This window comes from Nymphaea colorata, chromosome 8 (genome assembly GCF_008831285.2).
Source record: "Nymphaea colorata isolate Beijing-Zhang1983 chromosome 8, ASM883128v2, whole genome shotgun sequence".
Lineage (NCBI taxonomy): Eukaryota > Viridiplantae > Streptophyta > Magnoliopsida > Nymphaeales > Nymphaeaceae > Nymphaea > Nymphaea colorata.
Window position 1 is genome coordinate 4163294 of NC_045145.1, and position 16202 is coordinate 4179495.

Consider the following 16202-nt stretch of genomic DNA (forward strand, 5'->3'; position numbering starts at 1 on the left):
AGGGGAATGGATCCTATGAGTAAGTTGAAGCATACAGTGATTTCACTGTCTGGTATCGACGCAGATGTGGACCTTAGAAGTAAAGGGAAGGAGGGGGGCTTCGCCTCTCACATGTTTAGAATTATGAGAGTTGGTAAAGTATGATTCACATTTATGTTGATAATTGCCCCTTTCTCTGTTGCTCAAACCACGATCATCACCACTACACAAGCAAATACGCATATAATTTATATAATAGTTGAAGACTGCCCCAAGGGGCATATACAGTACACATGGGCGGGCTCAGGGGCGCGTTGAAGGTGTGTCTCCAGTTTGACACATGGTTATGCCGCTTATACCTTAAGGGGAATGGATCCTATGAGTAAGTTGAAGCATACAGTGATTTCACTGTCTGGTATCAATGCAGATGTGGACCTTAGAAGTAAAGTGAAGGAGGGGGGCTTCGCCTCCCACATGTTTAGAATTATGAGAGTTGGTAAAGTATGATTCACATTTATGTTGATAATTGCCCCTTTCTCTGTTGCTCAAACCACGATCATCACCACTATAAGGACCCCCACCATGTCCATGCTCATCAAAGGAGGTTGTGGTGGTAGTATATTGGATTGAACTAGCTAAATACGTGTCAACTTGATTTAATTTTGTGCATCTGTGACATAGCTAGTTAGCTGATGTTAAATATTCTTGGTATATAAGAATATTAAATAATTTTAGAAATTCTCCCATGCCCTCAAGCAAGTCAGAACCTTGGAGTTATAAAGGTATGGTCTTACATATTTTATGCAGCATATGGTTTCCACTAAGTAAACATTAAAAAATTGATAAAATTCATTAGAGTGGTAACATAATTTTCACGATTGATTGGAAGACCTTAAGAGTGAATTGTACAAATTCACTATTAAAGGTTGTGTGTAGCTCCTATGGCACATAATGAATAAGGAAAACATTAATCTAAATAGAGCCCATAATTAACCATTTTGATTTTGTGGAGAGTTTGATGACCTTGAATTTTGATTATATAATTAAAATTCTGGAATCAAAATTCACCTCAAACTAGAAATCGAATAAAATTTCAATTGTAGTTTCTCTTTGTGTTTGATAGTATGGAATTTTGATTTTAGAATTAAAAATGACGTGTTTGATAAAACAAGAGTTAAAAATCTAAAACTGATGAAGTAAGACCTTCATGACATGTGCCCTAAAAAGAGATGAACAAATTTTTAAATTCTAGAACCGTAATTCCATCCCCTAGGCTAGAACCACAGTTCCAGTTTTTTTATTCAAAGATAAACTTATAATTCCGGAATCAAAATTCTTTGTTTGATAATGTAATTTTCATTTTATTGAAGAAGAGACTTTTAATTCTACAATTCTACAAATTTGACCTCATCAAACACCCAAGGTGCAAAAGTAATCTTAAAGCTTTGGAACGTGTAAGGCTGATTGAGATGCACAAGTCTTCTTTTTTTTCAATTAAGGATAATGAGAAAACCTCCTGAGCATCAAGAACTTTGATAATTTGACCCAGACCAGACCAAATTATGATATAAGATCTTTGATCCGATTGATCATCAGGGCAAGATGATCAGGCGACCACCGTAATGATATGTGATATTATGGCTTTTCTGGAGCAGTATTGAGTTTCATATCTCTTATGTTTTTGGCAATTTGAGGAGAAGCCTCTGCCTCCCAGAAGTCATCGCTTCAGAAGTAGATGTTGAAACTGCCGCCCCTTTTTCCATGCCCTCGGGTCTATACAGGGGCGAAGCCAGGATTTTTTTCAGGGGCGGGCCAAACGGTTCAACAAATTATAATATTATTATATTTTATATATATATATATATATATATATATATACACTTTAGATAATATTTGCAAATCACAGTATAGTAAAAGTGAGCATATGTCGTATATAATTGCCCATGTCATGAACGTGAAGCGCGACCTGTCCTACGACATATTTAATAATTGTTTGTGTCATTAGCACAAAGCGTGATCTGTCCTCAGCAGATAAGGTGTTCTATTTTTATTAAAGTGACGTAAGTGTAGGCAGTGAGCATAAGGTGTACATACAAATATCATAGCTCAAAATATAGCAAACAAATACATTTATAAACCCCAAAATCAAAATATGTTACTTACCAAATACATGCAGTTTGTATTCTTTCTATGTAACACAATCAGTTTTTTCTTCTGTTTTTATTGAAAATAGTTACATATCATCATTCATTCACTTGCACAATAAAATATAAACAAAAACTACATCATTTATTATTAAAACTAAATAATGACTCAAATAAACATTAACATAAAAATGATGCAACAAAATACTTTACCTATTGCAATTGTGCTCTACAACTTTTCATCTTGTAAAAGGCATCAATAATATCATTGGAATCAAACATTTGAGCAATTTCTTTCTCAATATACAAAAGCAAACAATCTACAAAGAATTTATCCTCCATTTTGTTACGCAACCTTGTTTTAATAAGCTTCATAGCAGAGAATGCCCTTTTTGTGGTTGCAGTGGAGACAGGAAGCGTTAGAATGAGACTAAGCAACCTGTATACATAAGGATATCCTTCACTTTTTCTACTATGTACCATTGCTTGACATACATCTGATAGTGCACCCAAATTTTGAAAACTTGGATGATGACAAATATCATTCTTATAATGCCTTAACTGATAAGTTAAACTCATAAGAATTGAGTCTAAAAAATCTTCAGGATAAAACTTCTCTGCAATAGTGTATGCATCTTGTGCATTAAATGACTCATATTGATCTCTAGGGTCGAATGTCGACATCAAATATAGTATTTTCATTAAATCTACTATTCAACTCTACCAGTTGAGAATCAATGGCAGCAATACAAATATCGACATGATAATGATGTCTCACTGTAATAAAATTGCATTCACGACGAGAACGTGATCCTCTGACAAAATATTGAGCATCCATATCTAGAATAGGGATATCATGTGTCACACAAATTACTCCCATAGTACCTATAAATGAATTCCAACCATTCTCCCTAAGTTTTTGTAGGAACTTTCTTGAATTACAAACCATAGCCATTGCATTTAAAATGTCTTGTCATTGCCTTTGCAATGACTGTTGTCCCAAAATTGGTTGTACCAAGTGTAAAATAAATACAAAGTCAAAGGATGTGATCATATCGTAAGCTGAAAGACCTTCACCCCGTATTTGAGATGTTGATCCATTGTTTCTTAAATTTTTCAATACTACACATGTTGCATTGAACATTTTTATTAAAGTGCACATAGACACAAAATGAGATCCCCATCTAGTTTCACCAGACCGCTGTAGTGATCCAATTTGATTAAGTATTCTTCCAGTTTCAAGTTCATCTATAGTAATTCTGAATGCAAATTCATTTGCTTGAGCTTCAAGCAATTCGTTGTTACGTTTACTGCTTGCACTAACAGCATTATTTACATATGTTAACTGTTCAAAAAATTTATGAACATGACTAACTTCTTTTGAAGCTGCAACAAGTGCAAGTTGTAATCTATGAGCAAAACAATGAACATAATATGCATAAGGACATTCATTGAAAATTAATGTGTGCAATCCATTCAATTCACATCGCATATTACTAGCACCATCATATCCTTGACCCCATATATCTTGAATGCTAAGATTATGTTGAGACAACAAAGTAGAAATTACATTCTTCAAAGTAATTGCTGTAGTATCCCTTACATGCACAACATCTAAAAATCGCTCTTGAACTTGACCTTGCTCATTAACAAATCTAAGAACATAAACCATTTGCTCTCTCTTGGACTCATCTCGAGTTTCATCAATAATAATACAATATTTAGCATCACCAATTTCTTCTATAATTTTAGCTCTCACTTTACTTGCAAAAACATGTAAAATTTCTTTATGAACTGTTGGTGATGTATATTTAGCATTCTTTGGAACATTATCCAAGACAACTTATGCAACTCTATCATTATAACTAGCCAAAATTTTAATGAACTCAATAAAATTACCTTGATTCATTCAACTTGAACTTTCATCATGGCCTTTAAAAGCACAAGCTTGAAATGCTAACCAATGAACTGCACCTACAGATGCCTTCAATCTGAAACGATTGTTGTGAACAAGCTCTGAACATTGCTTTTCAATCATTCTATCTATGTGTTTGCTTTGACGACTTAAGTCATTAAATGCACTCACATTCATATTATGGGGTGAATTTTGACTTGTCCCTTCATGAATACGAAATGCACATGTTTTCTCACTACCACTCACCCTTTTCCAAACTCTAAATCCTTTAGTAATAAATGGACTGCCATTTGAATATGGAGTACTGAAAAGATAACACGGCAAACAGTATGCACTATCTGTCTTGGGAGAAGATTCTAACCATGAAAATTTTTGAAACCATGAAGCTTGAAATTTACAAGGATGATTTGAATGACCTGACACTGGATATCTATGAAGCTTGTGTTGATATGACCCATAATTAATATATGCTCGCTTAACTTCATCTCTCTCATTTACTGATATCTCCCATATAGGACGTCGCAACCCTAGATCATGCACGATGCTTTCTGCAGTTTCAATTTTTGAATACTTAAAAGGTGGAGAATCCGAGTCACAAAGACCAAGATCAAGACCTTTCAAACTAGAACAACCAGCATTTTGGTTTTCTCCCTCTTTGTTTTCTCCACCTTGGTTTTCTCCCCTTTGGTTTCTTTCCTCTTGGTTTTCTTCCTCTTGATCAATAACTTGTTTTTTTTTTAAATAATCTTGAATATTTTTCATCTTCTTCTCAATAAACTAACATGAAAAACCTGAAATTTAAAATAGACAATAAGATTTAAACATTTTAGATATATACAAACCCAATAAACATAGCACAATGCAAGCAACATATGAAGATCTGATGATGCCAAACAATAAAAAAAATGTGAACATACAAAATTGAAGAACATATTAATGCAAACCTAATCCTTATTCTTCTCTTTATTGCAGCCAATCAATTAGGTTCAAATGTCTGGCATTCCATGTCGTTGACATCATATACAACAAAAAGCTTTTAAGCCTGCGTTACCTAAAGACATTATTCCAGCAGTAACATTACTCACTTAACTAGTGTGTGTTTGTGTGTGTGTGTGAGAGAGAGAGAGAGAGAGAGAGAGAATTTGAGGATCAGTCTAGCAGGGGCTTCTCAAACATGGTATTTCATATTTGAGAAGCCTCCATCTCCAATAAGGATCCAAGGGAACCGAACATGTATAGATTTCAAAAGTATGGATTTAAGATCCTCAAAATGCCTCAAGTCCAAGGGTCTCAAAGGGGTTCCGACTTTATTGACAACATTTAAGATGCAAGCATTACGAATTTATGATGTAAGCATTACGAATTTATGATGTAAGCATTACGAATTTAAGATGCAAGTATTACAAATTTATGTATGGCATCCGTCCTAATTATATACAAATATCGGATGTTAAGTAGAATATAAATACAATTTAAAAAACTAGTGCCAAATTAAGTGCGCATTAAAGAAGTAACTGTTATATATCTAGTATTATAAGTTTATAACTATACAAATATACAACATAAGTGGGCATTAAAGAAGTAACTGTTATATGTCTAGTATTATAAGTTTATAACTGTACAAATATACAACATATATTGTCTATAACATATACAAGACTGATTAAAAAAACAAGTAATATGTACATAACTTATAAGCGGCACACATATATATATAAGCATATGAGCATATGGCTTATGCAATATACAAAGTTATGAGCAGCATATAGTTTCTAGTATAAAACTGTAAAAGTCTGCACTTAAATACTAAAAACAGTATAACAGATGTAGCAAAATAGAAAACACTGAAAAAAAAAGCATCATTTCTACTAAGCAAGATGAAAAAAAGATAACATGACTACTCCTTCTAGACAAACTTAATTAAGTTGACAGCTTTTCCCACAAATAGATTGAAGTAACAGTTAACTAAGAAATCTACTTTCTACCATAATAAGCTACAATTTTGGTGATAACACCACATTCTTGAGAATTGGCTAAGGAAGCAAGATGAAGAAGATACATTGAGTAGAAAATGTGAGAAAGACATCCAACCACATAACTATTTCAGAAAAAGCACAACTTCCAGTTATATGAAAAGAATATGCCCATATGATCAAGCAACTATCGAGTGGTCTTATACAGACACCAACGTTAATAGAACTAGGGCTTCACAGAATTGGGTCGACCAATATCTACCTGGACAGAATTAAGACAGAAATTCGTCAGATATTACAACACTATCGCTTCCCTTCCTTGAATTTCTTCTCCAGCCTCCTCAAAATTGGTAAAGCTGCAAATTATATCAGAAAACTAGTATAAAAATGGCATGTAATGATGTAAAACGTGAAGTCTATGCCGTGCATCTACTCTCTTCAAAAATCAAAAGGTTGCGGTACAGAATGCACCCAAATTACCTCCGCCAAGTCTCTGTGCTGTGGTTGTGGGCCAGGGCAAGGAGAGAGGGAGCCAGCGGGCAGCGAAACTGTGATTGTGGTGTGGGCCAGGGCAGGGAAAGAGGAGCCAGCGAGATGTGTGATTGTGGGCCAGGGCAGCGAGAGAGAGGGTGTGAGAGAGAGTGCCTTGCTATCTGCTGCGGTTGTGGGCCAGAGAGGAGGGGACCATCCGAGCAAGCGGGAGAGAGAGGGGCGAAAGGATAGGGTAGGGTAGAGAGGGAGTGAGCGAGAGAGAAAGGGGCGAAAGACAGGAGGGAGCGAGCGGGTCGGGCCAAGACCATCCGCGGGTTGGGCCAGAGTAAAAGAAACTGATTTTTTAATGTAATTTTTTTTTTCTTGAAGCTCACCCGGGCCATGGCCCAGGCGGCCCCCCCTCCCTCCGCCTCTGGTTCTATTGCTGCTTCGAGATGTGGGTGGGAGATAAGATATTTGTCCACTGGAGTGCAATGTGTGTACTGTTTACAGTTCAATGGAGTAGTAGTACTCACAAGAATTGAACTGGTGACGCGTTTGTTGTGCCGATTGGTTTGTCCAAAGATCAACTCATCAGCTGCAATTAGGTAAAAACATGTGTGCACGCATTGTTTTATTAGTTAGCTTTCGTTTTTAGTACACCATCAATGAAGGACAATGACGACGATGTTGATACTACATAACTAGAATAGTGCCACTTGTCAAATCACACAAAAAGAGGGACGAGGTCTTCTTTTTTTCTTTTACATATATATATAGGTAAAAAACATGTGTGCATGCCTTGTTTTATTAGTTCAGCTTTCCTTTTTTCGGAGCTCACTTGGTGTAATCTTTCACAGACAATGTGGCAAAAGGTAGTACACCATCAATGAAGGGCAATGATGACGGTGTTGATACTACACATCTAAAATGGTGGCACTTGTCAAATCACACACAAAAAAGGACATAAAGTAAGAGTCAAGCTTTGTTTTTTAGAAGCCCACTTGGTGTAACCTTTCCAGGGTTAGAATACAAGAATGTGGCAAAAGGTTTTTTAGAAGCCCACTTGGTGTAACCTTTCCAGCGTTAGAATACAAGAATGTGTGGCAAAAGGTAGGTCAAACATTATTTTGATGCATGTATAACTGGCTTGCAGTACACCATAAATGAAGAACAATGATGAAAAAGGTTCTTTTTCTTTTATATATATACATATATATATATAGAAAAAATGAAAAGAAAAAGGTGATGAAAATTTTCATTATTTACTGTTCATTCTTACTTTTTTCTCTATGTTTTTCTCTCAATCATCTATTTGCATCAGATGGATGACTTTGTTAGAAGGCATAACTGGAGTCACCATTTACTTACCTATATAAATGGCTTACTTACATATATAAATGGTTGGGTTTGCTCCAACACCAAAAAATGAGATTTCTAGTTAGCTATCTATGTGTTTTGTCATGTCCACTTATAACCATGCAGATGTCAATATGTGAAAAGCTAGATAACAACCTCTTTCAAATGGTGGTTTGTGTTGAACTTTACTTGATGGTTGTCTTATTTCCCATGCAAGTCCTGTAGTATCCAAGGACCCCAGGGGTAGAAAGAAGGAGAGCGGTTTTGGCCTCTCCTCCTATCGCTAAATAGATGCCTACAACTCAAAAACTGGTTCAGTGTCTCTTAGGGCCTACACTATAAATATTAAAAGTTTATTTTAATTTCAAAAGCTTGTGATGTTCCTTATGTACTTCGAGACTCCAAGAAAAGACTCTTATAGCCATTACCTTTTTAAGATATATCGAGCCATTTGATAATGACGCAATTGTGACCTCAATATCCGTCATGTAGAACCTATATCTATTTAGGAGAGATTGCGTGTGCTATACGTTAATCATGTAAGCTTTGTGTAAAGTCACCAAGACAAAAAGAAAAGGTAGGGCTAATTTTTAGGGCATTACAACTTTTCTGGTATCATAGAATCAAGCTATTTTTGAGTTTTGTTATTTTTTCATTTATTTTACTTTCTTAACTTTTAGGATTTTTTCTTCTCTAAAAAAATTGCCTTTTTTTTCAGAATTTCAATTTTACCAAAATACTTGATAAAACATCACTTAAAGCCACTAACAATATTTGTGGCTCTGATCACTACCAAGTCTAAATGGCCATGAGATCTCAAATTCTGATCTAAACACCAAAGTCATAGACATTGGGGACAGACTGAACGTATGTTCCTTCAACTCTAACCCTCGGAGGTCGTTTTGGCAGCATGAACAATTTGTTGACAGTCACAAGGTTTCCTTACTGCCAAATGGCTGCTAAGGGATAACAACAAACATCTATTTATCAAGACAGGCACTAGTTGAAAGCATGCCTCTCGTCTCATAGTAAGCCATTCATCCACAAGAATGCCCAAGTTAGCCCAAATATGCAGTCCAATCTTCTCTCAAGGGTGATCTTTTACATCTAGTAACAAACAAACTCAAGCACCATTTCCAGAACTTGGTGACTTTAGTTTTCAGGTTACCTAAACCCATCTTCAACTTACACCTATTTCTGAAGGTCCATAAGAACAACACCACAAGGTGAAAGAAGTGCACCAACACTTAGCGAGCCAACTTTTCTTAAACCTGCAAGCATGCCACACAACTAATTCTTCATTAGAAACACCAAAATGAGGAATTCTTTCCTACAAACTCCAAAGGGATTGGCGCAACAAATGGGGTGGGGGCTATAGATGCCAAATTTCTATGTTGGAAGAGGGAGGGAGGGGGGGGGGGGAGCGGAAGTTTAAGCATAGGGCGGCAACCCCAAACACTGAAAGCAGACTTTATACCCTAAGGGGACGAGGGGTTGGGTGGAGGCTTCAATATTTACCAGGTGGTGAGGAATTCTTTCTTCCAAATTTTGCCCACCAAAACTGTCTAAATTTTAATCACCATTCTGCATCAAAAGTTAATATGACTTTACATTTCCTCATCCTTACAACACAAGAAGCTTCTGTTCACCAAAACAGTACCATGGACCTCCATTTGCCAAGCGTGGGAAGCCTGCCCCAAGCTGCCAATTGAATAAACCATTAAGACCTGGGGCGACACTCCTTTCTCCAAGCCCACTTCCACCAACTCATATCCTCCTAAGAGCCCCTCATCAAACCATTTCTTTATTTTTATGGTTAAAATGATTCTTCACGGGTCTAACATCTATGGGTCTGGTACAATGTATGCTTTCATGTTTTAATATGATAAATAATGTTAAATATTCACCAAACATATACCTCCAGAGTTTGCATTATGGCCATGGTACTGCCGCAAAACCAACGGTGACAACCTTGAATTTGATGACAACCGATTATACGTGGGATAAGAACTATTCTGTTCCCATCGTTTGTATGCAATATGAAAGAAATCAAAATTTAAGTGTATTTTTATTATTTCATGAAAACTTGATCCTCATGGTTCATAATTTTGTTTTAAAGTAATTTTAGGGGCCTATAGTGAGGTGTAAAGGCAAGAAAAGATATTCCGGATCTTTCTCACACAAGTGATACGTTTTTCTTAGACAATGTTCTAATTGAGCAGACAGTTACTGCCAAACTTGAAATCTGAACTTCAAAGATTCAAAAAACACTTTCTTTGGTTTATTTTATTTTCAAGTTCAAACTTTTTTTTCCAAGGATAGTGTAGCTGGTTGGATAGATAGAGCGGTGAAAGGTCAGTTGTTAGTTCAATTTTCATAGGTGCTGCTTTATTGGACTGCAAATAGTTGGTGCACGATGTTTACTTAGTGGGTGTTCTGCTTCCTATCTAAATCTAGGAAAAAGGGGATGAACTTCGGCCTCTTTGGGGTGCCACCTCTATATCCAAAAAATGTGTGTAGTTTCATTAAACCATTTTTGGAACTTTTATGGTTAGATAAAGAACAATAAGAATGACAAACATTGGTTGATAATTAATGTGTTAGTGAAGTTACGGCCTATGTGCAAAAGTGAATAAATGGAAGCATTATTTGAAAAAAATGTGTTTATTTCAATATAGGCTTTAAAAGATAATTTGAGAGAGAGAGAAAGAGAGCTTCAACAATATATGAATAGGAAATAATTATGTGGACCATATATGAATAGGAGTAATTAAACAACTGTACTGAACCAATAATCACACAATGCTATCTGAAAAATGAAAATTGAATGATTGATACAGAGAGAAAGTTACAAATGCCGGGAACACCTTTCTCAGTAAAGGAGGGAAGGACATTCTGGTAATTTATTAAAATATGTCCTCCATAATCTTTTTACGTTTTTTCATTTTCAATTTTGTCGTTACAAAAAGTTTTCTTTTTTAGAGTGAATTAAGTTACGTTTTTTCATTTTCAATTTTGTCGTTACAAAAAGTTTTCTTTTTTAGAGTGAATTAAGGGTATTCTAATTATTAACCATACTAGTCCACGAAAAAACATGCATAGTATGGCGCATGTAACCAGCTTGATAGGATGTGATGTTACCCTCTTTTTACATCAAAAGGTCTCCACTTTTAGAAGACTGAACATATGACAGGAGAGATCTTGGAGCCACTAGGCAGCATTAACAAATTTAAAAAGTGTTGTGTGAACATGGTTTATTTTTTATGGAAACACATGCAACAATAACAGCTTGTTGCTATTATCAAACAACAGCTTGTTACTATTATCAAACAGCTGTGCATTTTCATGTCCAGAACGGTGAACAGGATACCTTCAACTTGGTACTTTGCTGCACCCTATTGACCGATGAGCAAAAGGTATCTTTCTAGGGTTTAATGTGCAGTCCGTGGCCTACCAGCTATGACTTTATATGCTCTTTTAGGCTTCATTCTTATATTTAGCGAGCAAAAGAGAGAGAGAGAGAGAGGAGAGAGAGAGAGAGAGAGAGAGAGAGAATGGCTATCCCCCATGCCCTCGTTGTCCCCTTTTGTGCCCAAGGCCATGTTGCACCCCTCATGGAGCTCTCACACCATCTAGCTGATCAAGATGTTCTCGTTACCTTTGTGTACACGGAAACTGTACACAAGTATGTCATGGCGGCGCTGCCGGAAAACTTCCGTAGCAATTACAGTGGAAAATCCGGTTGGTGACCATCCCCGATGGCACAGTTAACGACGAGGAGCGCTTAAACTTTTCAAAGCTGTTTCCCCTCCTGCTGTACAACACCCCTAGTTTCATACAGGAGCTCATACTGAGCACCAATGAGAAGGAGGAGCACAAGATTACGTTTGTAATCGTTGATGGGACGATGGGATTTCTCCTAGATGTTGCCAAGAAGCTCAACATCCCTAGAGCTGCCTTCTGGCCAGCCTCAGCTTGGAATTTGTTCATGCTCTTCAAGATGCCAACGCTGATCGATGCCGAAGTCATAGATCTAATGGTAAGGCCCCTGTTCCAGATATGTATTCTAATGCACTTTTTCTCCTTGTTTGCATACTCTTGGCATTGAGGTGTAAGGGGTTAATTGCGTACGATGAGATATTTGTGCAAGTTCGTGAAGTGAATTTTGAAAAACCAACTTAATTTTTGGTAGACAACTTAAGGAATTAGTACTTTAGATAGTCAAATATTCAGTTCATAAAAAACGTCATTTTGCACATCTGTATAGTTTTGAGGTCGACTCTCTTGGTTGTTGAACAATTAAGTCTTTGTTCTTGAAATGTAATAGAGGAAAAGGCCAACACAAATGATGAGAATGTGTGTCTCATAGGGCATAGAGCCCAAACCTAACACAAATCGCTTGTATGATGTGAGTCGAGCCATCTGATCAATCTGCTGTCTGGGTATGACTCTTCAAATGTACAATTGTGATGGTGCCTTCCTTATTGGACGATCTAGGCCACACCTTCAGTTTTCAAGAACACACTCTTAACAATTTATAATATCAGTGTCCTACCAGATATAATTATTTAAATGTAATCCACACCAATTCTTAATCGAATATTAAAAAATTTTTCATATCTGATTTTTTCAAAATAGATTGATCAGGTATCTGATCCAATTATTGATATCCCTGTAGTCTCGTAGTTAGAAAAACCTTGTGAATATTTGAGATCTTCCCATAGTGTATCTTTTTGTCAGAATATGTCCAAGATGACCAGGATTTCATATTTTCGTGATTTTTGTATCAAAAACTCAAGCAATCGGAAATGGGGAGTTTTACAACTATAGTTTTGTTCACATAAGTAATTTACAGTTTTAAAGATTAATATTCAACTTTGTAAACGATATCTAGAATCATATGCATGCAACAATGTTTGTGTTTGTGTAGAACGTGATTTTCTGTTTCCAGTAAATTAAAACTTCAGAAAATCATGTAAATGCTGAGAAACGGGATCCACTTTTTTAGCGGTTCTGAACAAATGAAAATAAAGGCCATATTAAGAAAATGGGAAACAGTGAATAAGAATATTAGGACCAAATCATGTTACATTTAAATAAATTGAATGACAGCCTTAGCACTGAGGAACAGTTGGCCCATGACACTACCTACTGTTTTTTTTGGGGAAATAAATTAAATTATATTTTGCTTTAATCTTGAAATGAAATGAATTTCACCTATTACTAAAAGCAACAATATTTTCGCTGGCATGGGAATAGGGTTTCCAAAAGATAGCAAATTATTCCAACTTTCTGAAGGGTTACCAGCCTTCAACCCAGCGCATCTGTTCTGGGTGCCCTTTAGAGACACCAAGGAACAGGAGAATTTCTTCAAGCACCTACAGAAGTGCATCGAGCCCATGAAAGGGATAGATCACATCCTCTGCAACTCATTTTCAGAGCTTGAATCGCCATTTCTCAAGCTCATCAACAATGCACTCCCAATCGGTCCTCTTCTCTCAACCGGCAATTCCGGGCGCCAGCCATCTTCGTTCTGGGCTGAAGACTTTAGCTGCATCAACTGGCTCGATCGACAACCGGCTTGCTCCGTCATCTATGTCTCACTGGGAAGCACCACGATACTCAGCAAGCACCAACTGGGCGAGCTTGCACTTGGGCTCGAGCTCACTGGACGACCATTCCTCTGGGTCTCTAGACCTACCATTATGGAGAATAATGCAGCTGTATATCCGGAAGGATTCATGGATCGAGTCGCAAGGCGCGCACTCGTTGTGGAATGGGCTCCACAAAAGGAAGTACTCTCCCATCCGTCGGTCGCATGTTTCCTGACTCACTGCGGCTGGAACTCAACCATGGAAGCGCTGTTCAATGGGGTTGGGTTGGCCTTACTTGCTGATCAGTTTCTAACCAGACCTGCATAGTTGATCTGTGGAAGTGGCTTGAAGTTAGTGAACGATGAGGACGGTGTTGTTGGTAAAGAAGAAATCAAAAAGAAAATAGAGGATTTGATGAATGATGAAGGAATCAGGGAGAGAGTTGGTGACATGAAAGAGAAGGGAAAGAGGGCGGTGATGGAGGGTGGTGCTTCCTTTGATAATCTCAAAGGATTTGTGCACATCATAAAGAGGGAGGCAGGAAATTAAAACTGTTCAAGTTAAACTATCGAGCCTTTAATTTGGTTCAACCAATGAATAAATGTCACTTTCAAGGTTAGAGGGTGTTTGGCAACTGTAATAAATTGTCACTGTATCGTGAAACTGCCTCAAAAATTGTCTACATAAATTATTTATCCGGGTACCATCGTGTTTAATGAATATATCATAAATTTCGTATCAAAATCACTGAATAGTAACAATCTCTCTTACAAGTGCCGAACAGTCTTAATATGCTACGCAAATTGTAGTCAAACAAAAGCGAACCATTGACAAAAATATAAAAAATGAAGCAAGCAAAAAAATGCAGGATATAGTTGAGAATGAGAATTGCAAGAGAGAAAATCTGAAGCAACAAGAGAAGCCATCGGCAGTTGAGTTGCGGAAAGTGGAAGCCGTCGATCGGCGAAACCGAACACTCTTGTCGACAGTGGCGGAGCCAGAAAAGTTTTGTCGGGGGTGCACCCATTCATAGATTTTCACATACTAAGGGGCACTCACATATAGAACAAAGCAAATATTTAAAGATATTAATGTAAAAATAAACAAACATTGAGGGATGTTTGGTGAAGCTTTGATCTCCTCATTCCTCAAGTGCGATTAGATCGCCAAACAAAAATCCTTCATAAATTAGACAAATTTGAAAACTGAAATTCATTATCCTATACGTTAAGTGCTACTGCTATCAGATTCACCGCTTCTTCTTAATTTTCCACTAATAGTTAAGAAAAGAAACAAAAAAGCAGGAGTCAGGAGCAGCAGAGGAGACGGAAGCGATTAAATGCCAGACCCTCGGACATTTACCCCGCGGCCTGCCGCCAGTGATTTCGGTGTTGGCTTAGAATTCTCGTAAATCCCTGAACGAGATGCTTGCAGTAACCTCGCTTGGAGGCTGGAGCATAACAGAAAGAGGGCTGGAGGCAGAGGAAAACGGTGGGGCGCGATCCAATCCTGGCATGGGCAACTGCCAAAACATGCCTTGAAGCTCCGCTACTGCTTGTCGATGGTGAAAGCTGTTGGCAAAGCCCAATATACCTAATTAGGTATATTTATTTTAAAGTTAATGAGAAATGATCTTTTAAAGCTCAAACAAAGTCTAGAGCATAACTACAAATATCGTTTTCGGGTTTTTATTGGTGAGGTTTTCTCGTACGGTCATCGGCAAAAGTTGTTGTTTTTGAAAACTCTGAGAGTTTTTTAAAAAAATAACAAAATCAAACTATTAGGTAAAAATAAAAACGGAAAAACTAATAAGTATTGTATTGCATTTAAGAGGTTAAGTGAAATGCCTCAAACAAGAGGAAATAAAACAATGAAACACAAGTTGCAAAAAATAAAAACAGAAAATGAAATAAAAAATAAATGAAAAATCATGAAAAAAATGTGATAAATTCACTTTTAACCTTTTTCAATATATCGCAATAGTTTCCCGTTTTTATCGTTTTATTTGATTTCTAGTTAATATCGTGATATTCGTGGCTATGGAACTTTAGAGAAAACAAACTCATGCTAGTTGTGGTTAAGTCTCGATAGGAAGTAGGCCTTTTGCCGATTATCCTGCTACCTTTTAATGCATCAAAACAATGGGCTATAGCTAAATATTGTCGATGAAGCACGATACTATTGAATACGTTAAGGCCTTCATCAATAAATTGGTGATATAACATCTATGAAGCATGCATGTAAACACTACATAAGTTGGTTCCCTTATCTATATAAGCGATGATATGTCCTTATGTTGCAATTATTCGTTTGAAACAAAGATGAAAATAAGAAATATCTGCCTGAACCTGTGGCAGTAGGGAGTGTTTGACGTATATTCTTGAGTTTCAACTTAGATATGTTATATCCATAGTCACAGAAAACACGTTCATTTGGAAAAAATGCGATAAATTAATTAGCCATTTAAAACTTGAAAATTGCATGTTTCTGAAAAAAACTTTAAAAAGACAAAAAAGCGTTTTAAACATGTTTTTAAGGCATTTTTTCACGTTTTTTGAGTCTTTTTATTCTTTTTTGAGTTTTTTTTAATGTCAAACAGCTTTTTCATTTTTTATTTTTTATTTATTGCAAATCTACTTATCTTTTGATGTTTGTGTTATTAGTTTCTCACTTATTTTATTTTCCCTCTATTTTTAGGTTTTTAAATTTTAGAAAGTTTACTATATTTTCTGTTTTTTTTCTTATTTTTTTCCAGCTCGCCACATTA

At 36.5% G+C, this 16202-nt stretch overlaps 1 protein-coding gene across 1 annotated transcript; it reads left to right on the forward strand.

Moving 5' to 3' along the window:
- Positions 1-13090: 13090 nt before the first annotated feature.
- Positions 13091-13762, forward strand: LOC116258838 (UDP-glycosyltransferase 83A1-like). The gene has a single exon (XM_031636251.1). The coding sequence runs from the start codon at positions 13091-13093 to the stop codon at positions 13760-13762; it is 672 nt and encodes a 223-aa protein (XP_031492111.1).
- The last annotated feature ends 2440 nt before the right edge of the window (positions 13763-16202 follow it).

What these genes read in the sequence shown, in the direction of transcription:
- LOC116258838 (XM_031636251.1), top strand. Translation starts at nt 13,091, where the DNA reads ATGGGAATAGGGTTTCCAAAAGATAGCAAATTATTCCAACTTTCTGAA.